The sequence below is a fragment of the Notolepis coatsorum genome, assembly GCF_963971535.1.
Source record: "Notolepis coatsorum genome assembly, contig: SCAFFOLD_1402, whole genome shotgun sequence".
Taxonomy (NCBI): Eukaryota; Metazoa; Chordata; class Actinopteri; order Aulopiformes; family Paralepididae; genus Notolepis; species Notolepis coatsorum.
In genome coordinates this window covers 1-26,473 of record NW_028174825.1, presented here as the reverse complement: position 1 = coordinate 26,473, position 26,473 = coordinate 1, and the positions used below count along the sequence as shown (strand labels likewise).

General features: G+C 41.2%; 1 protein-coding gene across 2 annotated transcripts; it reads left to right on the top strand.

Annotated features, from left to right (window-relative positions):
- Positions 1-231: 231 nt before the first annotated feature.
- Positions 232-16,439, top strand: LOC311247459 (myosin heavy chain, fast skeletal muscle-like; the record flags this gene model as incomplete). Of its 2 annotated transcripts, none has more annotated exons than XM_084338501.1 (39): positions 232-438; positions 532-672; positions 770-926; positions 1,015-1,042; positions 1,138-1,243; positions 1,332-1,424; positions 1,512-1,575; positions 1,656-1,754; positions 1,875-1,978; positions 2,506-2,644; positions 5,125-5,243; positions 5,453-5,602; positions 5,707-5,877; positions 5,977-6,277; positions 6,492-6,562; positions 6,655-6,742; positions 6,864-6,981; positions 7,064-7,187; positions 8,268-8,404; positions 8,499-8,754; positions 9,922-10,164; positions 10,253-10,429; positions 11,357-11,502; positions 11,635-11,725; positions 12,415-12,804; positions 12,891-13,017; positions 13,092-13,210; positions 13,306-13,502; positions 13,595-13,778; positions 13,870-14,035; positions 14,151-14,275; positions 14,429-14,737; positions 14,918-15,121; positions 15,214-15,339; positions 15,480-15,650; positions 15,760-15,864; positions 15,986-16,081; positions 16,182-16,313; positions 16,419-16,439. In XM_084338501.1, the coding sequence occupies 39 exons, from the start codon at positions 232-234 to the stop codon at positions 16,437-16,439; spliced, it is 5,802 nt and encodes a 1,933-aa protein (XP_084194627.1). The 2 variants fall into 2 exon arrangements, with proteins under 2 accessions (XP_084194627.1, XP_084194626.1); XM_084338500.1 differs by having other exon boundaries at positions 529-672.
- Between the last annotated feature and the right edge of the window lie 10,034 nt (positions 16,440-26,473).

Sequence of the window (26,473 nt, the reverse complement as noted above, 5' to 3'; positions counted from 1 at the left end):
AGATAACATGGTTTATTTTTGTCTGTCAATTATGGAAGGAACTACCAGCACACACGGAAAATGTCCTTGTAATAATTGTATTGCATGGGAAGCATGAGCTTGAGTACTGATAGTTCTCTATATTCTTCAAGACTTTGCACCCGGTAAGAGATTGTTTAAAATAGTTTGAGTTGTGCTCGCACCCACCTTAATCTACAAATAATTTGTGTCTGTCAACATGAAGCCGCCACCATGAGTACGGACGCAGAGATGGCCGCTTATGGCAAGGCCTCCATTTACCTTCGTAAGCCAGAGGCTGAGAGGCTTATGGCTCAGACCTCACCCTTTGATGCTAAGTCTGCTGCTTACGTGGCTGATAAGGATGAGCTGTACCTCAAATGTACCATCCTGAAGAAAGACGGTGCCAAAGTCACTGTCAAAGTGCTTACCACTGAGGAGGTAAAGTAGGCTGAAGTGTTTCATACAGAATTCAAAGCAATACAACTTGCAGATGAGTCGGTAAACTGAAATTGTGTTTCTGTATTTCAGGAGAGAACCGTTAAGGAGGATGATGTTCACCCTATGAACCCTCCCAAGTATGACAAAATTGAGGACATGGCCATGATGACCCATCTCAATGAAGCCTCTGTGTTGTATAACCTCAAAGAGCGTTATGCCGCATGGATGATCTATGTAAGATATTCTCAAATATGAGTCAAAGGTGCAATATTAAATAATGACCCTTAAGATAGCCTACTGTAAATATTCTTGAATCTCTATTCCCCTTCAGACCTACTCTGGGCTGTTCTGTGCCACTGTGAACCCCTACAAGTGGCTCCCAGTGTATGACCAGGAGGTCGTAAATGCCTACAGAGGCAAGAAGCGTATGGAGGCCCCACCCCACATCTTCTCTGTCTCTGACAACGCCTTTCAGTTCATGCTTACTGGTATGTCCTGGTCATGCAAATCCTATGAATTATTATTTTTGGTTTGGTTAAACAGATAATAAATATGTATTTTCTTTACCTTTCACAGATAGGGAGAACCAGTCTGTTCTTATCACGTAGGTTTCTCATATTGTTAATAAAAAAAATCAATATAATCAAAATTATTGCAATTAGTTTTAGAGTTTCTCTTAATTCAATTATCTATACACAGTGGAGAATCTGGTGCCGGAAAGACTGTGAACACCAAGCGTGTCATCCAGTACTTTGCCACAATCGCAGTGGGAGGTGGAGAGAAGAAGAAAGAATCAAAGATCCAGGTAAAATAATGAGAGAATATACTGAAAATGGAAACCACAGACATTTGAACAAAGAGTGGATTGTTAAAATGTGAAAATGTAACTATAGGGCTCACTGGAGGATCAGATCATTGCAGCCAATCCCTTGCTGGAGAGTTATGGTAACGCAAAGACCGTGAGGAATGACAACTCCTCTCGCTTTGTAAGTTGAATCTTTTCTTTTCTATCAAATATAACTTGGGCATTACTTGGTTAAACAATAATAACACTGTTGTGTTCTTCTGAAAAGGGTAAATTCATCAGAATCCACTTCCTCCCAACTGGCAAACTGTCCAGTGCTGATATTGAAACATGTAAGTATAACATTTACTTACCAAATGAAACAAGTGACATTATTAGTAGGCTAGATATTTATTATGACCAAACCTCATAGATCTGCTGGAGAAGTCCAGAGTGAGCTTCCAGCTTCCAGATGAGAGAGGCTACCACATCTTCTACCAGATGATGACCAACCACAAGCCTGAGCTGATTGGTGAGCTGAATAACTGATAACTGATATAACTAATCTTAATTGTCAACAACAATGGTCCATAATCATTTGACGGAAGCAGATCCAGTCTAACTTATTTGATTCTATGGGTTTCCACACCAGAAATGTGTCTCATCACCAGCAACCCCTATGACTTCCCCATGTGCAGTCAGGGTCATATCACTGTGGCCAGCATTGATGACAAAGCGGAGTTGGATGCCACTGATGTGAGTGATGTGTAGTAATCTACCTACAGATGTTCCAACTTATTATATTATTTTATATGTTTAAATGTTAATTTAAGAATAAATACATTACATATGCAGTTTCTCAAATTGCCATAAGATGGTAAATGATAGAGATGTGTTACTATGAATTAAACTGACCCGTCAGATGGTTTGTTACACAGAAGAACCATCTGGGAAGTAAGTAGTTAGCATGAATTTTCAAGATGAAAAGCAAGTCAATACATTGCATTAAAGCAACAGCAATGATCGCTTATCCACTTATACAAAACATTTGAATAAAAAAACCTAGTTGGCCTGAAGGAAGCACTAATGGAGCTTCTGTGGTCATTTCCACACCACAATTCTAATTGACAAGAAACGTTGCTGACATATCCATCTTTCCTTGCTCTACAAGTGTGCCTTTAACCCCCTAGTCCACAATAAAGCTCTTGGTCACTTGTGTGACAATGTGGTTGACATTCTTATATATTTTTTTCTTTTACTTATTTCAACCTCTTTTCATACAGGATGCTATTGACGTTCTGGGCTTCAATGCTGATGAGAAGAATTATATCTGGAAGCTGACTGGTGCTGTGCTTCACCATGGCAACTTGAAGTTCAAGCAGAAGCAGCGTGAGGAGCAGGCTGAGGCTGATGGCACAGAGGGTGAGTATTAAAACATAGGTTCACTATTTTTCAAACCAGCCCTTATGTTGCTTCCCATCATTTACTGTATAATCATGCATCGCAAAATCTCACTGATAGATTTAGTGTTGAGAAACATACACTGCAGCTTCTCTGTGGACTTATTTAAGTCTCAGTCCAATTGGGCTTTAGTTTTATAGTTTAGACCTTCAAAAACCACGATAAATCTACTTTTTGAACTCACAGTATATGTTTACAGTAAACGTTTGACTGAAACACAAACCATGCTTTCTATCAGGTTATTGACTTAATATTGTAAATCGATTCCCTTGGCTACATCCACGCAAGAAACAAACATTGTGTTCCTACATTTTTCTCTCCCAAGAGGAAAAACTATAGTTTAATCGAAGGAAGGAAACATTTACAAACGTTTTAGAATTAGCCGTAACTTCAATGGAATACATACGAGACAAGATACAAAATCACACTCTGTTAAGTCGAGGGAAAGTGTTCAGCCTGGTCATGATATTGATTTGATTTGATATTTTTTATTTTCGTGTCTTACATACAGATGTATGCCCAGCCCATATGGGCTTACAAGACACATAACAATAAGTATATAATAATATACTTTACCAATTACTTAACAAATGACATAGACCAAGATGGCCATAAAAAAATACAAGAAAATACAATAAAACGTAATATAACACAAGCTGTACTCAATGTAAATAAACAGGAAAAACAAGGTGAATTCAAATACAATTATATAGGATACAGTGTGTTTTGTCTCAGGTGCCATGCCTTCTCCAAAAATCCTGCAAAACCGAACAACTCAACATACAACTCTCAGACTGCCAAAACAAATCTGGGTTTACAATTTGAATTTTCTCAAATAAAGCCCTCCTCAAAGTGGTGTACAAAGGGCAATAAAAAACAAAATTATATTCATCCTCCACCACTCCCAGATCACACAGAACACACAACCACTCCTCCTCAGGTTTACCCTGGAATCTACCCACTTCCACCGCCAATGGGTAATAAATGATAAATGGGTTCAGATTGGGCAATTATTGGAGGAAGCTGCTTATACCTCAAAAACGTACATTCACAATCCATTGTGGTAATTTTTTTCATCTTGTTCTAAAATAACAATATATGATCGTTTGATCAAGTAGGCCTATCATGCAGAATTTTTGGAAGAACACATTTTCAGTCATACAATCCTGACTTTCAGACAGGCACATTTGCCTTGGGCTCTGTTTTTGTTCAAGTATTATATTCCATATTTTGCTTTGCTAGTGTAACTCTATGGCATCATGCTGTCTCTTTTCTATGCTGAACCCTAGAAATAATAATAATAATAATAATAATAATAATAATAATAATAATAATAATAATAATAATAATAATAATAATAATAATAATAATAATAATAATAATAATAATAATAATAATAATAATAATAATAATAATAATAATAATAATAATAATAATAATAATAATAATAATAATAATAATAATAATAATAATAATAATAATAATAATAATAATAATAATAATAATAATAATAATAATAATAATAATAATAATAATAATAATAATAATAATAATAACAATAATACATTTTATTTATAGCGCTTTTCAAGCCATAAAACGCAAGCCATAAAACCACGGGTAACAAGTAACAAAATAAGTCCAGTAGGGGAACAATCAGGGAAGTAAAGGAAACCGAGGGGAGGGGGGGGGGGGGGGCAGGAGATGGAGATGGAGATAAAGTATGGAAGGGGAAGGGGAGGTGGTAGGTTGGAGGAGGGTGGTTATGGGTAGGGAAGGTTGTATGCTTGGGAGAACAGGTAGGTTTTGAGTCGGGATTTAAAGGTGGAGAGTGAGGGAGAGTCTCTGACAGTCTGATGGAGGGTGTTCCAAAGTCGGGGTGCAGCTCCTGAAAAAAATAAATTATTTAACCTTTATTTATCCAGGCAAGCGATTAAGAACAAATTCTTATATACAAAAGCAGCCTGTCCAAAAAGCAAAGGCCTTTTGTCACCAAAACCTTTGAGTTTGGATGACGGGACAGTGAGGGAAGCAGTGGAAGACGACCGGAGGGAACGGGTGGGGCGGTAAGGGAGAAGGAGGTCAGACAGGAAGGGGGCGGGGGGGGGGGGGGGGGACCAGGCTATGGAGGGCTTTGAAGGAGAGGAGTAGTATTTTGAAGTTTATGTGTTCCTTAATCGGGAGCCAGTGGAGAGGGTGGAGGACAGGAGTGATGTGGTGATGGGTCCGGGTGTTGGTGAGGAGACGGGCAGCTGAATTTTGGACCATCTGAAGTTTATGGAGGGAGCGGGAGGTGATGCCAGTGAGGAGGGAGTTGCAGTAGTCGAGGCGGGAGGGTATGAGGGATTCAGTGGCAGGGGGGCATGAATAGTGACACTATGGCATGAATAGTGAATCCAATATTCCTGGATATTTCTCCTGAATGTGTTTTATACAAATTTCAGAGGCTGACAAAATTGCCTACCTTTTGGGCATTAACTCTGCTGACATGATTAAGGGTCTGTGCTACCCCAGAGTGAAGGTCGGAAATGAGTATGTCACCAAGGGACAGACTGTGCCTCAGGTGAGCAAGATACATTACATCCTTCCCCTTCTATGTATTAAACACACAGGTCACAGCAAATATGTTGCTTCACATTTTCCTGTATACACTATTAACAGAATTTCATAAGAAACATTTTGGAGAGTGTGTGCAAGTGGCAGACTGACAGCATTGGAGTGCTAATGTATGTAGATACATGCATTTTAATTAAATTAAATCACTTTTTTTAGGTCTATAACTCTGTTATGGCCCTGGCCAAGTCCATCTATGAGAGGATGTTCTTGTGGATGGTCATCCGTATCAACCAGCAGCTGGACACAAAGATGCCAAGATCGTCTTACATTGGTGTGCTGGACATTGCTGGTTTTGAGATCTTTGATGTAAGTATGCAATTATAGCAATATATGTACTGCCTAATTTCATGGAAAGACATTTCCTCAAGTAATGTAGGAGATTAGGCTAATATATTTCCCCCCACTGACAGTACAACAGCATGGAGCAGCTTTGCATCAACTTCACCAATGAAAAACTGCAACAGTTCTTCAACCACACCATGTTTGTCCTGGAGCAAGAGGAGTACAAGAAGGAGGGTATTATCTGGGAGTTCATTGACTTCGGCATGGACTTGGCTGCCTGCATTGAGCTCATTGAGAGGGTAGGCTACACCATAACGTTGTGACTTATTAAAATATTCCTTAGAATGCCACAAGGTGTGTCTAAATGATCTGTATATCTCTTTTCCACTTTTATAAAGCCCATGGGCATCTTCTCCATCCTTGAAGAGGAGTGCATGTTCCCCAAGGCGTCTGACATGAGCTTCAAGAACAAGCTGTATGACCAACATATGGGCAAGAACATAGCATTTGAGAAGCCTAAACCCGGCAAGGGCAAGGCTGAGGCCCACTTCTCCATGGTCCACTATGCTGGAACTGTGGATTACAACGTCACTGGATGGCTGGACAAGAACAAGGATCCACTGAACGATTCGGTGATGCAGCTTTACAATAAGTCTTCCGTTAAACTGCTGCCTGTACTGTATCCTGCTGTAGTTGAAGGTACGTCATTATGAGAAATTAACTTTTAAGTGTGATTATTAAAATTCTCACTTTGGTCTAAGAGACAATTATCTCAACTTCTAAGTACCCTCTGTCATACAACATGTATTTTCAATACTATCAATAAAATTACATTGTCCAACAACCAGCATAATTCGATTTAGATAATAATGTTGAATCTATAAACTGATTCTATGTATTATCAAATCAATAGAGACTGGTGGCGCAAAGAAGGGAGGCAAGAAGAAGGGTGGCTCCATGCAGACTGTGTCCTCCCAGTTCAGGGTAAGATCTAACAACAACACTGTGACTTTTTGGAATTAAATACAAATAATACCTTTTCATGAATAATATTTGGTTTTGATATGTATCTACAGGAGAACTTGGGCAAGCTGATGACCAACTTGAGGGCCACCCATCCTCACTTTGTGCGTTGCCTGATTCCCAATGAGTCAAAGACTCCAGGTACACTAACAGTTAACATAATGTTTGTGTCTTATTATGATGTGCTTTAGTGATTTAGTGTAGTGTAGTGGTAATGGGTCATTACATTGTCGTAATAATCATGAAAAAATCTTCTTTGTAGGTTTGATGCAGAACTTCCTGGTTATCCACCAGCTGAGGTGTAATGGTGTACTGGAGGGTATCAGAATCTGCAGAAAGGGATTCCCCAGCAGAATTATCTATGCTGACTTCAAGCAGAGGTATCCATTAACTCTCAACAAACTTTGAAACGTACAACTACAACTAAAGTGCTGAACATGACCATGAACTCTTTCACAAAAGGTACAAAATACTGAATGCCAGTGTCATCCCTGATGGTCAGTTCATGGACAACAAGAAGGCCTCTGAGAAGCTGCTTGGTTCAATTGATGTGGAACACGAAGATTACAAGTTTGGGCACACCAAGGTAAAGAAAATACTAAATGTTGATTAACTTCATTTGATAGCATGGCCTGAGATAAGTTTCAATACTGACTGTATGGAGGGTGTCCAGTATAACCTGATAACCAGATAATTACATGTAAATTATTTTCTTAATATATAAAACAAATCGTCGTATTTACATGCCGAATCCAATTAGACTAAGACATTTCTGAGTCGGGTACAGCCCTAGTAAATGGACTGCAATTATATAGCACTTTTATCCAAAGTGCTTTACAATTTATGCCTCATAAATTATGTAACCAGACCAAGGGCAATCACACCAGGTTTGTTTAGTCCAGTTGAATGGAATGCTGGATAATTTACCCCCTTGATTCATTTGGGTTGGTGTGAACACCGGAATCGAACTTGGGTGCAAACAACCGCATCCTGGTCCACCTGAAAAACTGAACATAATAAGCTGATTGGACAGTTTTCCATGTATTTCCAAATATACACTAATCACAATGTTATTATATTATTAAAATAGCCATATAATGCTGTGATACTAAACCTTGCATGCATAATTAATAATACAGTTAATAATAATACAGTATTGTATAAGTAATCACCAAAAAAAATTGTCAGAGGAAAGCAACAGTGGTGATTGGAGGGTCAAGAAAAGAGGGTGAAGGCTGGGAAAGATCAATTGAAAAAAAAGTAGCTCAGAACTGTGGAGATCACACTATTATATAGGTTCATTAGCATTCAAAATGATGTCCAATGTTTGTTTTTTAATTGGCAATATGAAACAAAAGCAAAATAATACAAGCTGCCAAAATGATTAAAATTTCACTTTTGATTCAGACAATTTCAAACAAACTTAGGTGTGAAAGCAACATACATTTGGATTATCCTAAATTAGATTTTTTTTTACATTGTTTGAGATTATTATGAAGTGAATGGCATTTAGTAGGTAGGGAAAGGAATCACATGATAGCTGTTTCATTCTTCTATGAAAAATCCATGCCTGAGTTTTATAAAAAAAAAAATGCTGGCATTATCCCATGAATAAAAACCAACAAAGTCATATATGAATATGTCATTTATCTTGTCTTTTATTCAGGTGTTCTTCAAAGCTGGTCTGCTGGGTGTCCTTGAAGAGATGAGAGATGAGAAGCTGGCTAGTCTGGTCAGAATGACTCAGTCTCTTTGCCGTGGTTTCCTCATGAGGAGGGAGTTTGTGAAGATGACGGCGACAAGGCATGTTGAAAACAGCCACATTCTAAATACATTGTTACGTTAAAAAAACATGCTAACATGCTTTTATTAAATAACAATAACTTTTTATTCACAGGGATGCTGTTTATACTATCCAATACAACATCCGCTCATTCATGAATGTCAAACACTGGCCATGGATGAAGGTTTACTACAAGATCAAGCCTCTTCTTGTCTCTGCTGAGACTGAGAAGGAGCTGGCTAACATGAAGGAGAACTATGAGAAGATGACGACAGACCTGGCCACTGCTCTGGCTAAGAAGAAGGAGCTGGAGATGAAGATGGTGTCTCTTCTCCAAGAGAAGAATGATCTGTCGCTGCTAGCGGCATCTGTAAGTAGACTTCAACTGTCTAGAACAGGGGTCAGCAACCTTTTTGACATGGAGTGCCTGTTTGAAATATAGTTGTAACTAGTGTGCCTCAACAATATTCCATGCATTGTAATTTTTTCTTCTCATAATCAGGTCTTTATATTTTTTACATTATTACATCATTATTGTTATTGTTATTATTAACAATATTATTATGACGGTTGTATCAACCCTAAATCTGAGTTGGGGGGGGAATGCAATGCAGACAAACAGCTGCATACAGTGCGACCATTTCACTCACATTTGCCCATTCATTTTTGGACACATCACACACCATCGGTGTGTGTACTGTACGTGTGAGGTCATAGCTCCACCTACAGGCCTAATGGAGAACACCAGGAGAACACCAGGATGTGAATGGAGGGTGAATGTGAGGTATATCGTGTAAATAAGTTTTGATTGATCGCAAGACTACACTGTAAAAATAAAATAATAATAATAAGTTACCAGAACCTAAAAATATTGAGTTCAGTTACTGTGCATTAAGGTTTTCAGTTTTCAATCCATAATAAGTTAACAGAAAAATAAGTACACAACCACATTATTTCAACCTAATAAAACTATGTTTATTGTCATTGTTTTAAGAACACAAGTTGACTTGGTAATACTCACATTTTGAGTTAAAAAAATTGCTTTTAACATGTGCAATGTTCAATGAAATAGAAAAATAAATAATAACATTTGTTGATTAATCCCACTGGTCACAATGGTGACCGTAATTGTGTAAAAACCGTAAAAATGTTTTTGTTATAAGGCTCTGCAAATGTTACTGAATGATGTAGCAATGTATTTCCAGCTAAATTGAAATAATAAACAAATAAAGGGTCTCAATTAAATATGTGGTAGTAAAAATAACCTGTGGGAGGATTTCGACAAGATAAATACGACAACAGTGCAACATATTTCACTATAATATTTCAAAGCAAAAAAAAAAAAATATATATATAATGTTTTTTTTTATTTTTTTAATGCTGCCCACTGTGCCTATGAAAATGCCCCTGCGTGCCTATGCAGGCACGCATGCCTAGGGTTGCCTACCCCTGGTCTAGAAACTGTTGATGTAAATTATAAACTGTCTTGCTGTTTTTGTCATAAAGAGAAGAATATTATCATTTGTATTGTTCCTAGGAATCAGATAATCTGTCAGATGCTGAGGAGAGATGTGAGGGACTTATCAAGAGTAAGATCCAGCTTGAGGCCAAACTCAAAGAGACAACTGAGAGACTGGAAGATGAAGAGGAAATGAATGGTGAGCTGACTGCCAAGAAGAGGAAACTGGAGGATGAATGCTCTGAGCTCAAGAAGGACATTGATGACCTGGAGCTCACCTTGGCCAAAGTGGAGAAGGAGAAACATGCCACTGAGAATAAGGTTAATAAGTATTCTCTCTAGCTAAATGATCAAACAATAACAAGATGATCATTCATTTTTGATAACATGATTTGTTTTCCTTATTCAGGTGAAGAACCTGACTGAGGAGATGGCCGCTCAGGATGAGAGTGTTGGTAAGCTGACAAAGGAGAAGAAAGCCCTCCAAGAGGCACATCAGCAGACTCTTGATGACCTGCAAGCAGAGGAAGACAAAGTCAACACTCTGACCAAGGCCAAGACCAAGCTTGAGCAGCAAGTGGATGATGTGAGTTATGAGTTCTATCAAAATGTTGAAGAAAACAAGCAGGACATTTTAGATGAGCTGTCCCCAATTTGTCATCAGGAAATGTTACTTTTACAGTTTCTTGCTGCCTGGAAATGCTTTAACCTGAACACTGGCCATTATCTTTATGCAATTATGTAATTGGCGGACCAGTGTTGTAGACTAATGATAGCTGGATATATGTACAAAGTCCTATGTCGAACGGACTCTGGAGTGTACAATGTATTGCTTTTCAACGTTGAACATTAGCGCCACCATCTGGGTGATTGGTGTGATATTTAGTGTGACAAATGCTTTGTGGCAAATGTAATAATGTCTATTATATGATTTTTCTGAATATCACCATCATGTGACGATTCACACAAACCTTTGGACATCTCTTTACTATCATGGAGCAAGCATGTGTGTCAAGTGTGGTGTCACTTCCTGTTTACAATGCATTTTTCCAAATTTGATTAGGAGTAGCCATCATACAGAAAGACCTAGAAACTTTCAGAAATACACATTTCAAGAAGCTGTGCTCTAGATGCCACACAGCAAGAATTGTGAGAATCAGGTGAATAGTCAGGCTTGGAGGAGTAGTGGAAAGATTCTAAATGGCAGAAAATGCAATATGGCAGACATGGGTCATCCTGGTGAAGTTGTAGAAAAAGGATAGCTTGGATGAGCATAAAGTCTAGTGTCAATCAGATGTACAGTGTTTATCTTTGAATATTTGGCCATGATCTGATCAACTGGTATGAAATGTGAGGTGATGCGTTGACACCAATATCTATCATTATGTCTTGGCAAACTATTTATTTACATTTTGGGACGGTCCAACCGATAGACAAACGTATAGGCCCTACTAGCTGCTTGGTTGCATCTAAAAATCCTATTGTTGACCCATTTCTAAACTTAAATTCACAGCTTGAAGGTTCTCTGGAGCAAGAGAAGAAGCTCCGCATGGACCTTGAGAGAACCAAGAGGAAGCTTGAAGGTGACCTGAAACTGGCTCAAGAATCCATCATGGATCTGGAGAATGACAAGCAGCAGTCTGACGAGAAGATCAAGAAGTAATATAGATTGGGTTTCACTTATATACTGTATATTTCTCATGCATGAAATAATATACTGTGTGTGAAGATGAGGTACTGTAGATACACTCAGAAATATGACTATACTGTTTTTTCTTATGAATCATATAGGAAGGACTTTGAAACTGCCCAGCTGCTTAGCAAGATTGAAGATGAGCAGTCCCTGGGTGCTCAGCTTCAGAAGAAGATCAAGGAGCTGCAGGTGCGTACGATTATATTTTACTTCTTCCATACAACATATTCGCCAAACATTAGATTCTAATTTATTCATTAAATCCACCAAAGTAGTGCCAATAAGTAGTTGCTGTTCTGAATCAATTCCAAAATTTACAACAGAACTGATTACTATTGATTTTCAATTGTACTTTACACTTGCAATGACATTCAGTAACAAGAGAGCGCCACAATCTAAGGCTAGGCAAGATACAAGATCCTTTATTATTGCCATACAACAGTGTTGGTACAAATCATTTTGTTATGATGTGGTAGCTATGTCCCAGTCCAAAACCACCAAGGCAAAATGTGTAGTTGTTTGCTGGAACATTAACAGTAAAAGAAAATGTCCATTGCATACAGTAGGAACCGAATGTTTATGACAAAATTGTGTTCCATACATTAGTTAGATCTTCAGGTATTGCCAGGAAAACAGAGATATCACTACGATTTAATTTTCCAAAGTCAAAAAGACCATTTCCAGGTTTTTGTGGAAATTATATTATTTGATGGAGTTACAATTGAAATGCCCTTTGTGCAGAGTGTAATATGTGACACCTCTGTGTTGTGACATTAAAGAGTGCTACACCTGGCTGCTCCTTCATTTTCCTTCAATGAACCTATTGTCAAACTTATGAATTGCAATCATTTATCATATTAATTTTAAATCAATTAAAGGCCCGTATTGAAGAGCTGGAGGAGGAGATTGAGGCTGAACGTGCTGCTCGTGCCAAGGTTGAGAAGCAGAGAGCTGACCTCTCCAGGGAACTGGAGGAGATCAGTGAGAGGCTTGAGGAGGCTGGTGGAGCCACTGCCGCTCAGATTGAGATGAACAAGAAGCGTGAGGCTGAGTTCCAGAAGCTGCGTCGTGACCTTGAGGAGTCCACCCTGCAGCATGAAGCCACCGCATCTGCTCTCCGCAAGAAGCAGGCTGACAGTGTTGCAGAGCTGGGAGAGCAGATCGACAACCTCCAGCGTGTCAAGCAGAAGCTGGAGAAGGAGAAGAGTGAATACAAGATGGAAATTGATGACCTTTCCAGCAACATGGAAGCTGTTGCTAAGGCCAAGGTATACTAATCTACACAGTACATATACATGCATGTGTAGAACACATGTCTGAAAAAATTACACAACCCATTCAATGTGATTAACAGGGAAATCTTGAGAAGATGAGCCGCACCCTTGAGGACCAACTTAGTGAACTGAAGGCCAAAAGCGACGAGAGTGTGCGCCAGATAAATGATATCGGCGGTCAGAGAGCAAGACTACTGACTGAGAATGGTGAGGTTCTTTTTTTACTCTAGCCTTTATTTTTTACTCAAATGTATATAAAATAAATCAAATTTCAAAACCAGGTGAGTTTGGTCGTCAGCTTGAAGAGAAAGAAGCCCTTGTCTCCCAGTTGACCAGAGGCAAGCAGGCCTTCACTCAGCAGATTGATGAGCTGAAGAGGCAGGTTGAGGAGGAGGTTAAGGTGAGGAGAATCCTCTTAAAAATGTATGACAGATCTTTTTCTTTGAATTATTATTGTCTCTAATACAATTTTACTTATTTCAATAATCTGTTTAGGCCAAGAATGCCCTTGCCCATGGTGTTCAATCAGCCCGCCATGACTGTGACCTGCTGAGGGAGCAGTTTGAGGAGGAGCAGGAGGCCAAGGCTGAGCTGCAGCGTGGAATGTCCAAGGCCAACAGTGAGGTAGCCCAGTGGAGGGCCAAGTATGAAACTGATGCTGTCCAGCGCACAGAGGAGCTTGAGGAGGCAAAGTAAGTCAATATTGTTCTTTTTTACTGTCCATCTCAACACACATAGTTAATTACATTTCATAACATTGTTACATTTAATAATTGTTCACCAGGAAAAAGCTGGCCCAGCGCCTTCAGGAGGCTGAGGAGCAGATTGAGGCTGTAAACTCCAAGTGTGCCTCTCTGGAGAAGACCAAACAGAGACTCCAGGGTGAGGTGGAGGACCTCATGATTGATGTGGAGAGGGCCAATGGTCTGGCTGCCAACCTTGACAAGAAGCAGAGGAACTTTGACAAGGTACATTGATATTCAATACTTTAACTAAGGACATGTATTGAGAATGTTAGCCTCCAAATACTAGGTTACATTTATTTATATGACTTTGCAGGTCCTGGCAGAGTGGAAGCAGAAGTTCGAGGAGGGCCAGGCAGAGCTGGAGGGAGCTCAGAAAGAGGCTCGTTCTCTCAGCACTGAGGTATTCAAGATGAAGAACTCCTATGAGGAGGCTCTGGATCAGCTGGAGACCCTGAAACGCGAGAACAAGAACCTGCAGCGTGAGTCCATTAAGTAAAAGAACTGTCACTTAATACCACAATAGATGTAGATGAATACACTAGCTAGGAAGGCTGACATTTAGTATTTCTAATTCCTGTTTTGTGGCATCTACAGAGGAGATCTCAGACCTGACTGAACAGATTGGTGAGACTGGAAAGAGCATCCATGAGCTGGAGAAGGCCAAGAAGACAGTGGAAACTGAGAAATCAGAGATCCAGACAGCCCTTGAGGAAGCTGAGGTAAATATTATCTTAGATATCTCTACATTATAATAATGTTATTTTGTTTGTAAACGTAGTTTTTACAGTTAATCAAATAATGTAGTATGTATGCAGTATATCCAATATTATATTCGGAGGTGAACCACGATTATATATTGCATGTATTTTTAGGGAACTCTGGAACATGAAGAGTCCAAGATTCTGCGTGTCCAGCTGGAGCTCAACCAGATTAAGGGTGAGGTTGACAGGAAGCTGGCAGAGAAAGATGAGGAGATGGAGCAGATCAAAAGGAACAGCCAGAGGGTGACTGACTCCATGCAGGGCACTCTGGATTCTGAGGTCAGGAGCAGGAATGATGCCCTGAGAATCAAGAAGAAGATGGAGGGAGACCTGAATGAGATGGAGATCCAGCTAAGTCATGCCAACCGCCAGGCTGCTGAGGCCCAGAAGTCGCTGAGGAATGTTCAGGGACAGCTCAAGGTACTGAATGAGGAACTTTTTTGTATTACGCTGTCACTATATAGTCCTCTATATGCTTATTAATCAGTGATCCAATATATGAAAGGTTGATATGTATGGCACACCCTTAATTGTTGTTTATATGTAGCCACATTCTGATCTTTTGTGATCATTTCAGTCACCTATGTCTTTTAACATCAGGATGCCCAACTGCACCTTGATGATGCTCTCAGAGCACAGGAAGACCTGAAGGAGCAGGCTGCCATGGTTGACCGTAGAAATGGACTCATGGTGGCTGAGATCGAGGAGCTGAGAGCTGGTCTGGAGCAGACAGAAAGAGGCCGCAAAGTGGCTGAGCAGGAACTGGTGGACGCCAGTGAGCGTGTTGGACTGCTGCACTCTCAGGTAAACAAACAACATTATCTGATCATGTGTTTCTTTGGGTTATGTGTGAGCCATCCTTGACACCCTTATCTGTATATCTGTTTTTCTTTTAGAACACCAGCCTTCTGAACACCAAGAAGAAGATTGAGACTGACCTGGTCCAAGTCCAGGGTGAAGTAGATGACAGTGTTCAGGAAGCCAGGAATGCAGAGGAGAAGGCCAAGAAGGCAATCACTGATGTGGGTTTACATTTCATATGATAGTTTCTTTATGCCCAAGAAGGTCATCACTGGTGATTTGGTTTATTCATGTCATTTCAGTCAACAATGTAACATTTTCTCATGACATTTCTAGTGAATACAAATTATTTATCTTATAGGCTGCCATGATGGCTGAGGAGCTGAAGAAGGAGCAGGACACCAGCTCTCACCTGGAGAGGATGAAAAAGAACCTGGAAGTCACAGTCAAGGACCTGCAGCACCGCCTGGATGAGGCTGAGAATCTGGCCATGAAGGGGGGCAAGAAGCAGCTCCAGAAACTCGAATCCAGGGTAAGATCAAATAATAGCCACTTGTCAAGATATATATTGTTGAACTAATGTAGTAATCTGTACAATTACAGAGAAAAGTTGATTCTTAATATTTTATTCAATTCTGAAGGTGCGTGAGCTGGAAGGAGAGGTTGAGGCTGAGCAGAGACGTGGAGTAGATGCTGTTAAAGGTGTCCGCAAATACGAGAGGAGAGTGAAGGAACTCACCTACCAGGTATGTCATGTTCACATTCATGACAAGCTGGTCATCATTAGTGTTTCTTTTGATTGAAGGAAAATATTGAACGATTGCTACCGCATTTAGCTGATTCATTTGAATTCCTTGCTTCCATTAGACTGAGGAGGACAAGAAGAATGTTGCCAGGCTGCAAGATCTTGTCGACAAGTTGCAGCTCAAGGTTAAGACCTACAAGAGGACGGCTGAGGAAGCGGTACGTTTTTTTAAGTCAAAATGCTCTACTTGTCTTTCTTTAGGCTTTTCATTCTACTCTTAGTATTCCTAAGTAATACTGATCTATGAAACTTCCACAGGAGGAGCAGGCCAATGGTCACCTGTCCAAGTGCAGGAAGGTTCAGAATGAGCTGGAGGAGGCTGAGGAGCGTGCTGACATTGCTGAGTCCCAGGTCAACAAGCTGAGAGCTAAGACCCGTGACTCTGGCAAGGTAATGTGAATATGTTATCTGTGAACATTCATACAGTGGATTTTAAGTATGATAAGACTCAAAACCTTCCATTGGATATTGTCTCAATATCTTTATCTTTTACAGGGAAAAGAAGCTGCTGAATAAGCCTCCTAATCTGGAAAATTGAAAACATGTTATATATTGTACAGTAATATGACAACATTATCTACTGTATTTCAATAAATGTTGCTTAAAAATTATTTTGTTTATCCTTTGTTTCATTACCATGTCCAAACCAGTGGCGGCTGCTGATCAAATTTCTTGGTGAAGCACAAATTATTATATTATATTATATATTAAATTATATTTTTAAAACATCCCCAAGCCTGCAACACCCCCATTCCTCCCAGGTGTCAGGCTCCTCATTCGCTTCCATTCATTTTGGGGACCATGTTTAAATATTGTAACGTTCGTGCTTTCCAACGTTATAAGACGACTCTCGAGGCAGGTTGGTAGTTCTCAGTGCAGGTCTTTATTCACAACAGTTCTCCATTACAGGTTGCGGTATCACTCAGACTCATTGCTACCATTTCCCATGCCCCAGAGCGAGCGCACGCTGTGTGCCCCACCCTCTTATACCTTCCCCAGGTCAGCCCGTGCACTCTCGACTCTGTCAACCCGCGGCTGGCGCGTCCGCCAGCGCCGGGATGGCAGAGTGTTGAGTGACAGCTGAACGGACCCACCCGACCCAAATCCCAGGGTCGCTACACTACCCCCTCCCTATTAAATCTCTCGCCCCGAGAGATGAACCAAATTCACCCACAGTCAACAAGATTACCCCCCCCGCAGCAAAGCTAGGGCAGCAGCTAGCCACGTGATGCTTCCGGTGGCTATGGCCTAACCACCGGTTACGACGCCACGCTCCTGCTAGCCCGTGAGTGCTCTTATTGGTTACGGGCTGCAACCCTCTCAGTCAGGCCACAGGAGACGACACCCACCAATTACCCATAGTCCCATACAAATACCTTGGTTCCAGGTTGCCCGCGTCCTCCTGTTCCAGGCCGACAGAGAGACGCCCTCTCACAACAGAGACAGTCGCCTATCCACCGGTTACGATGCTAGGCGCAGCTAGCTACACGACGCTACCAGTGGCTACACCTAACCACCGGCCGACGCTACGCTAACTGCTAGCTCCACTCCAATACCCGCTAACCAGTACTCAAATCCCTGCAGTACCCAACACAATACCCCACACCTCAATGAAATCACCATTACAAGATTTTACTCCCTTCTTTTTTTTCATTCAGTATAACCCATTCATCCGTCATAGTCTCTGCCGCACCCCAGCGAAGGGTGAGGACACGCCGCTGTGTCCTGGTGAAGAGGGAGCACTCCCTGCCTCACCGCTGGCCCTGGGTCTTGTTCATCCGTCAGTCTCTGCCGTGCGCGCCAGAGAGTTCCATGTCCCCATGGCTCTGCACCATGCGGCAACGTCCCCCGGGTCCGGCCCTCCAGGTCGTCGGCCAACCCCACCGCGGCGGCTCCCCGGGTCCCTCGGGTCGCGTCTTCTCTGCCGGGCCTGCCCTCGTGCCATGGGCGCCGCCATGCCCGTTGACATCCTGGGTCACCTCCGACCTCCACCCGTCGGGAACCGGGCCCCCGTGAACCGGCAATGGCCCGCCTCGGCCGGCATACAATTCTGCAAACTGCTCCTCCACACTCCATGTCCGTGTCACCCGATCGCTCCTCACGTCTTCCTCCTCTCTTTTTCCAATGCTACTGATGCTAACTGTAAGCTAAGCTAGGCTCACTAGCTACCGACGTTAGCTCCCGTTAGCCCTCACTAGCCCACGTTAGCTCATTCTCCACCGACACGTTTAATGTCCATACTTCGCCTCAAATCCCACTTCAGACACCAATGTAACGTTCGTGCTTTCCAACGTTATAAGACGACTCTCGAGGCAGGTTGGTAGTTCTCAGTGCAGGTCTTTATTCACAACAGTTCTCCATTACAGGTTGCGGTATCACTCAGACTCATTGCTACCATTTCCCATGCCCCAGAGCGAGCGCACGCTGTGTGCCCCACCCTCTTATACCTTCCCCAGGTCAGCCCGTGCACTCTCGACTCTGTCAACCCGCGGCTGGCACGTCCGCCAGCGCCGGGATGGCGGAGTGTTGAGTGACAGCTGAACGGACCCACCCGACCCAAATCCCAGGGTCGCTAAAATATCATACTTCTGAAGTATAAACAAACTATACTGCTGTGACGATTTCAATAAAACAGACCATTCTGAGACAACTGTACAAGCAAAACTGTACATTGGAATATCTAACATGTATTTACCACCTTCCTCTGCACGAGGCCACAGATGGGTTTTATGTAACACAAGGATAATGAATGAATGAATGAATGAATGAATGAATTAATTAATTAATTAATTAATTAATTAATTAAAAATGTATTTAACAGATTGCAGAATGGGTACAATACAGTATGGCTCAATACACACAATTGTTAACACATCCACCGCCATAAACGGCTTACGACGGGTTTGCTGATCATGTGAATTCCGCCAATCCACGGCGTACGACGTTATTGAGATCATATTTCATTTATTCGCCATGGTATTCATAATTCCGCCACCCAGCCTTCGGCTGAGACAGTGTAACTTGGCACAACCGTGCACCGCTTCAATACCGCCGCCTGGTGGATGATCGGGCGAGTTACAACCGGAAATTGATCTCTGGTGATCTCGGTGCATCACGGAAATCTGTCCCGCAGTCACATATTGTTTTTGGACTCTAGACACACATCCGTGTATATGGATCGCTGCCATAACTCAATAATAGATATGATTTGGGCGTTTATTGCGCCATACAAACCGGAAATGGATCTAGTCGATCGACGTCAAATAAGTGGGATCTTTTTCCTCCAGTCTCATCGGCGAACGGTAAGAGGACAGTAACGTTACTTTCAGCTTGATTGTTTATTCTTTTCAATGCAAACAGCTCTGATCAATATATCACCCATACTACATAAAGCATTTACTGACGATCACGGAATTATAAACGACCCCCCCCCCCCCCCTTTCATCCGCGCATGATGAGTCATAACGTATTCAGTTGGATTTTTTAATATAGCGTGTATCGCGAATAAACTGCAATCGATAATCTATATTATGCGTTTAGGCCTATAACTAGCGTTCTAGGAATTACTGCAGAAAACGATAAAAACATATTTATATTCTAGACGGTATTTTCGTATGAATATATGAATGAAAAAGTATAACGTTCCTACATCCTGAACGATAGATAATCGATGTTGAATGGGCCATAGTAATGTCAATTTAGCAGTGTGGCAGTTAATGTGTTAAGGGGATGCAGACCAGAGAAAGACGTTTGTCTTGTTTACATCAGGGTCCCCCATTTTCAATTCATACCTAAGAGAGGAGAGGAGAGGAGAGGAGAGGAGAGGAGAGGAGAGGAGAGGAGAGGAGAGGAGAGGAGAGGAGAGGAGAGGAGAGGAGAGGAGAGGAGAGGAGAGGAGAGGAGAGGAGAGGAGAGGAGAGGAGGAGTTGGGTACACAAGTTCCCAATGCATTGTCCTGTGGGATTATGCCCGCCCCCCCTCCCTAATATTAATATTTTATTAGAAACGCAAGGCTTGCCGCGGGCGACTCATGTGGTCCTTGGGGGCTACCTGGTGCCCGCAGGAACCGTGTTGGTGTATTACACACGCAAGGCCACAGCGGGCCAATTAATTCATAATCAACGTCACACAGCTACTAAAATATATATATATTTTAAATCTACTCACCACACAACAGCCAAAGCAGTGACCGATCTCATCTTCCATTGAATATTGCAGCTTCTCCATCGTGACAAGTCCGACTCGAGACACGTTCTTTTATCCCATGGAAAGTGTAAACAATTGACCACTGCACCACTTCGGGGTGCACTTCGGGGGGGAAGGCGGCACATTCATTTGATTCCCTCGCGCTCTCGTCCCCCCGCCCCCCTCCCCCTCACAAGCTCCATGTAACGCGGAAGTGCAGTGGTCTATGCCATGTCGCGCAGCTCCTCTCTGATTGAGTCTCAGACCGTTGAGGGCTGTCAATCATTCAACCCGCGTTCGTGAGTAGCGTGCGCAAATCGGCACGGGCGGGGCTTAGATGACTCAAATAGCCTATTTTTATTGGATAATAGAATAAAAAGATCAACCCGTGCAGGGAAAGTTGCACTTGAGTGATTGACAGCTCGCATTACTGCAGTTAGGTTAGTCACTTGCATTTTTTTTTACAGAGGAAAACATTTCCAATAAAAAGAATAATAATAATAAAAAGAATAATAATAATAATAATAATAATAATAATAATAATAATAATAATAATAATAATAATAATAATAATAATAATAATAATAATAATAATAATAATAATAATAATAATAATAATAATAATAATAATAATAATAATAATAATAATAATAATAATAATAATAATAATAATAATAATAATAATAATAATAATAATAATAATAATAATAATAATAATAATAATAATAATAATAATAATAATAATAATAATAATAATAATAATAATAATAATAATAAAAGAAATAAAAATTATATATATATATATATATATATATATATATATATATATATATATATATATATATATATTATGTAAATTAATAATAATTATGAGTGAATTTGTGCTTCAGGTGTTGTCATTGAATAACATCCACTGGTTCAAACTAAGATTTTCTATTTGCTTTGGTGGTCTGTCAAAGCTTCCCAGTTAGCCATACGTACATGCAGGGGTGCAGTGCTCATGCCACGCGGTACCACGCCATTCCACCACCTTTCTGAGCAGAAGCACGAAAAATGCGTTCACAACTTTCACTCCACTCATCGTGCCGTGCGCCAAGTACCGGTACTCACCTGGCTACTTGCCTTTGCATAACAATAGCATAACAAAGAACGAGAAGAGCAAAACCAAAATACAAGCCCTGTACCAATTGGTGGGGTTTTCTTGAGCTGTGGAACCTCTCACTATGTGACAAATGCTCCCGACTGGAAGGATGAGACATTTCTTAAATTGTGCTTCAGAAGGAAACTGTCCTTCTGTAAACTGTAAGTTACATTGTTAATTTAGTTTGTATTTACTTTTCTAGTTTAAGTTAATTCAATTAAAGAAATTGTAACTACAATGTATCTCCATTTACATTTAAAACTTCAACCATATATGTTGACAATATAATTTCTTTATATTGAATGCTACATCCTGCTACCCTTTTCAGCTTCTCTATTTCAAGGCAATATTTACAAAAACTAAACTAAAACGAGTAATTTCCTATACAAACATGTTTCCTACTATTTATGCAGAATAATCATTCTAATCATAATGCTGGTCGGAGCTGTTCTGTGCGCACGTGAGGGAACATTTATGTGCATGCCCACACGCGGGAGTGCGGGTGCACGTGGCGTCATTAAAACACAGTACAACCACTTATGAAATCACCACTGCACCACTGCGTACATGCTATTCTAGGCTAAGAATAACAGTGCTATTCTAGGCTAAAAATGACACAAATAGTGAGCATACAACGCAGTCCCTCGGTCACTGATAGCTGACTTTAGACTGGACTTCACAGTTAAATTCATCATTTAATACTAGAAGCTCCAGGCTTTCAACACTTGTCCTGCAATCAGTGTGCACCAGAGGTGTCATGAGTGCCCACTATTTCCTTTACATATCTGCCTCAACTGCACTGATACACATACACTAAATCTAGTAACTATCTATGAAACTATAAGTTGCTATAGTCGCGAAACAAAAGTTGAATATTGAATTGCAGGAAGTATGGTCTGATACAGATGGTCGGATAACCATAGCTAAAATTGTATACAGGAACAGGAAAATAGCGTTGGTAGCGGTCCACTATTTCCATTACATATCTGCCTCAACTGCACTGATACACATACACTAAACCTAGTAACTATCTATGAAACCAGGGCTCTACAGTGCGACCATATTGCTCGCATATGCCCCTAAAAATATGTGCGTGCGAACATGCAAAATCAAGTACTCGCACGGTGTGCGAGTGGGGCCGGCGAGTGCAGAGTACAGCCTCCTCATTCGTCCTTTTTTTTCTCCGCTGCGAGAAGTCCCACAGTTCACAGCCGCATAAACGTTCCAATCACAGTAGAGTTCCTGTGGTCACGCGACTGGAAACTGAAAGTAATGATCAGCGTCTGTCTGAGTCAGACAATACTTACAGCCATGTCGAAGCCCATTCATTTGTATTTTGCGCGAAAGATACCGGAGAATGAGAAGTCAGGTGAGGCAGCTCATGTTACAGAGGTGATGGTTAACGTTAACGTTAACCAAGATACTGACGCTAGCCAGCATGGCCAATGTACCCACTGTAGCTAACGAAGCTACACCCAATGTAGCCACTGTAGCTAGCGAAGCTACACCCACTGGAGCCGGAGGGAAGACATACAAATTTAACGTGAATTGGCTAAACATTTCCCCATGGCTAGAGTTCGAAAACAATGTCATGTTTTGTAAATATTGCAAAGTAGGATCGATGCATTGCGATGCATTGTTACACCCCTACAACTGGCCCACTGTGTATGTGTGTACAGCTAACTTGGCTAGCGTTATCAACCGCAGAGGTGGGCAATGGGTCCAGCTGTAGCGCCGGACGGCCAGAGTGCAAGCGGTGTGGCAATAGGTCCAGCTGCAGCGCCGGACGGCCAGAGTGCAACGGTGTGACGTTGTAATTGGCAGAATCGACTGTCAATCAATGGTCTACCTGACACGCAAACTACTGTACTGGAGGTGTACAGTATTTTAATAGGCAACCCTGAAAGGATTATTTTTCTAAAAGAGCAACACTAGCTCCCCCCTCTACTGATGGCCCTGGTTGTAAAGCCAGTGTCTCCTTTTTGTTCAATGTCACTGCCTTTCTTATTAGGCCTAGTTGTTGGCTACAACTTTGCCATAGTAGGCATTAATCACTTAATTAATAGTTCAAATGTCTGTGTCCCATTTCCGTTTGCACACGCAGATGATACACACACGCACACAGTGGGCCAGTGACTTTGGTGGTATGTGCTATTGCACAGATGTGTCCCGTTCCCGTTTGCACATGCACGCACAGTACAAATATACATTTATTTTTGAAAAACTCTGTTACTTGACATATTTTCACTGTGCTCCTAAATATTTTTGGGTGCTCCTAAATTTCTTTGTGTGCTCCTAAATTTTTTCATTTAGGAGCACCTGTGCCCCTAGTCAAAAAGGTTAGCGTAGAGCCCTGGAAACTATAATATAGTCTATGCTAAATACTATATTTTTATAACCAGGTATATAGTAGATGAAGAAGTCAGTCAGCATCCACTCTCACTATTCCTTTTTGTAGCCAAAACAGAGAAATTGATGATTTACGGTTCAGTGCCATGATAAATGTGCATATAGCCAAATTGTCTGACCAGCAGCTGTCAACATCTCCATTTTTCCAACACTTCATTCAACACAGAAGCACAATGAACGCTTTCACCCAAGAAATATACAGTATATATGGAATTAGATTAGATCAAATGTATTGAATTATAATAGTATATACAGTAGCCTACTACCAGGGCCACCTGGGAGAAATGTGAGGCCCTTTGCGAGATTTAAACGTGAGCCCCCCCCCCCCCTCCCCTAAAAGGTAAAAAGAAAATAAATAAAATAATAATATATATATATATATATTTTTTCACATAGTCAACATATTCTTAAATAATAGCACTGCCCGAGGCTGGGCATGATACAGTCAACATATAGCAAGAGAGAGACACATTGGAAAGAAACAACCCAAAACCAGAGCAAATTGAAATGCTATTTGGCCCTAAACAGAGAGTACACAGTGGCAGAATACCTGAGCACTGTGACTGACCCAATACTAAGAAGATCCTTGACTAGGTACAGACTCAGCGAGCACAGCCTAGCCATCGAGAAAGGCCGCCATAGGCAGACCTGGCTCCCAAGCGAAGACAGACTATGCACCCACTGCACACAAGATGAGGTGGAAACCGAGCTCCACTTCTTAACAACCTGCCCACTATACCAAGACATATACTTCCCACAAATTGCAAACACCCAAAGAGACTTTGAAAACATGGACAATAACTCAAAATTCCTGTGTGTGTTAGAAAGAGAGAGATAGAGAGAGAGCATGTCTGTTTGTGTGTGTGTGTTAGAGAGAGAGCATGTATGTGTGTGTGTGTGTTAGAAAGAGAGAGAAAGATAGAGAGAGAGAGCATGTCATTTTGTGTGTTAGAGAGAGATATAGAGCATGTCTGTGTGTGTTAGAAAGAGAGAGAGAGAGAGAGCATGTGTGTTTGTGTGTTAGAGAGAGAGAGCATGTCTGTGTGTGTGTGTGTGTGTGTGTGTGTTAGAGAGAGAGCATGTATGTGTGTGTGTTAGACAGAGAGAGAGCGAGAGGGAGAGAGAGAGAGAGAGAGAGAGAGAGAGAGAGAGAGAGAGAGAGAGAGAGAGAGAGAGGGAGAGAGAGCTCAACGGCGGGAATAGAATAGGTTGCATGAAAAACGCACCCTAACGCAGAATCAATGGCAAAGTTGGAAGGAGACGACATCGACGCATTTTCCATGGAGATGAAAAGTACCAGTCCCTTGGGAGTCCTAGTTTATCTGCCACACGTTAGCACTCGATAACTTAGCAATTAGCTAAAGGCAGGGACGGGGCAGGCTAACGCTAACGCTAGTTACGCGTCCCTGCCTTTAGCTAATTGCTACTAGCCGACATAGCTATAGCCTGACTGAAGGTTCTAACATGCAACAACTTTCATCTTCAGTCCATCTGCCGAACATCCTCTTCGTCTTGGCAAAGTTGGCATAACCATCATACTTGGTATTGATAACAAGCTTATGGCACACAGTGTTATTTCTTCTGCTCCATGCTGCTTTTCAAAAGACATCCACTCGCTCCTCTGGATAGCGCTGAATAGATCCTGTACCTGGCTGACTGTAGCCCCTTCCCTCGTGGATCCGGGAAGAGCCCGGAACACTATTCTACAAACGTGTCTATCTGCAGAGCAGCAGAGCAGCAGAAACCGGAACACTATTCTACAAACGTCTAATGTGAAATATATAAGCATGTAAGCAAAACTCGATTTTAGGTCTGTGATGAAAAAGGGCCTCGCAGGAAGGGGGGTCTCGCAAGAAAAAAAGAAAAAAGAAATAAGAAAATAATAATAATAATATATATATATATATTTCTTTTATTATTTTTTGCGAGGCCCCCCTTCCCCCGAGGCCCTGTGCGACCGCACTGCTCGCACACCCCCTGAGGCGGCCCTGCCTACTACTGTAGAATACAACAAAATTAAGTTGTCTAGTCAGAGTGCAAAGTAGCAGTAAATTGCATTGCAGTATACAGAATATGTGGAGTATATGACACAGCTACAGAGTAAATATGCTAAACTAAGTATGTACAGTATTATTATATGCAGTAGTACAAGTATGAATACATTACATTAATAAACTATACGAGCCAAAGAGTAGTTATAGATATATATATATATATACATATATACATATATCAATCAATCAATCAGATTTATTTATATAGCACATTTCACATGACGTGTGTCAACCAAAGTGCTGTACAGAGGGTAGGTACACATAGATACATAAAGACAAGAATCACACTCCGTTTTATGGGAGGGCACACAGGCAAACACATAGGAAAACAGGGCATGAGTCAGTGAACGGGAAATGCTAGTAGGTAGAAGTGGGTTTTGAGCCTCGATTTGAAGGCATCTATCGAGGGGGCAAGCCTAATGGAGGTGGGGATGCTGTTCCACAGTTCAGGGTCTGCGATAGCAAAGGCATGGCTGTCAAAGTTAACATGGTATTAACGCGTTATCGCCAAATTCTATTAACGCCACACATTTTTTTAACTCACGATTAACTTTTACGATTTTAATTTTTATTAATTTTTTATTTTTTTTTACTAGACTTCACTCAGGTGTATTATTGATGCTCTCATTGATACTATGTTTGTTTCTGAAGTGTGTGTGTGTGTGTGTGTGTGTGTGTGTGTGTGTGTGTGTGTGTGTGTGTGTGTGTGTGTGTGTGTGTGTGTGTGTGTGTGTGTGTGTGTGTGTGTGTGTGTGTGTGTG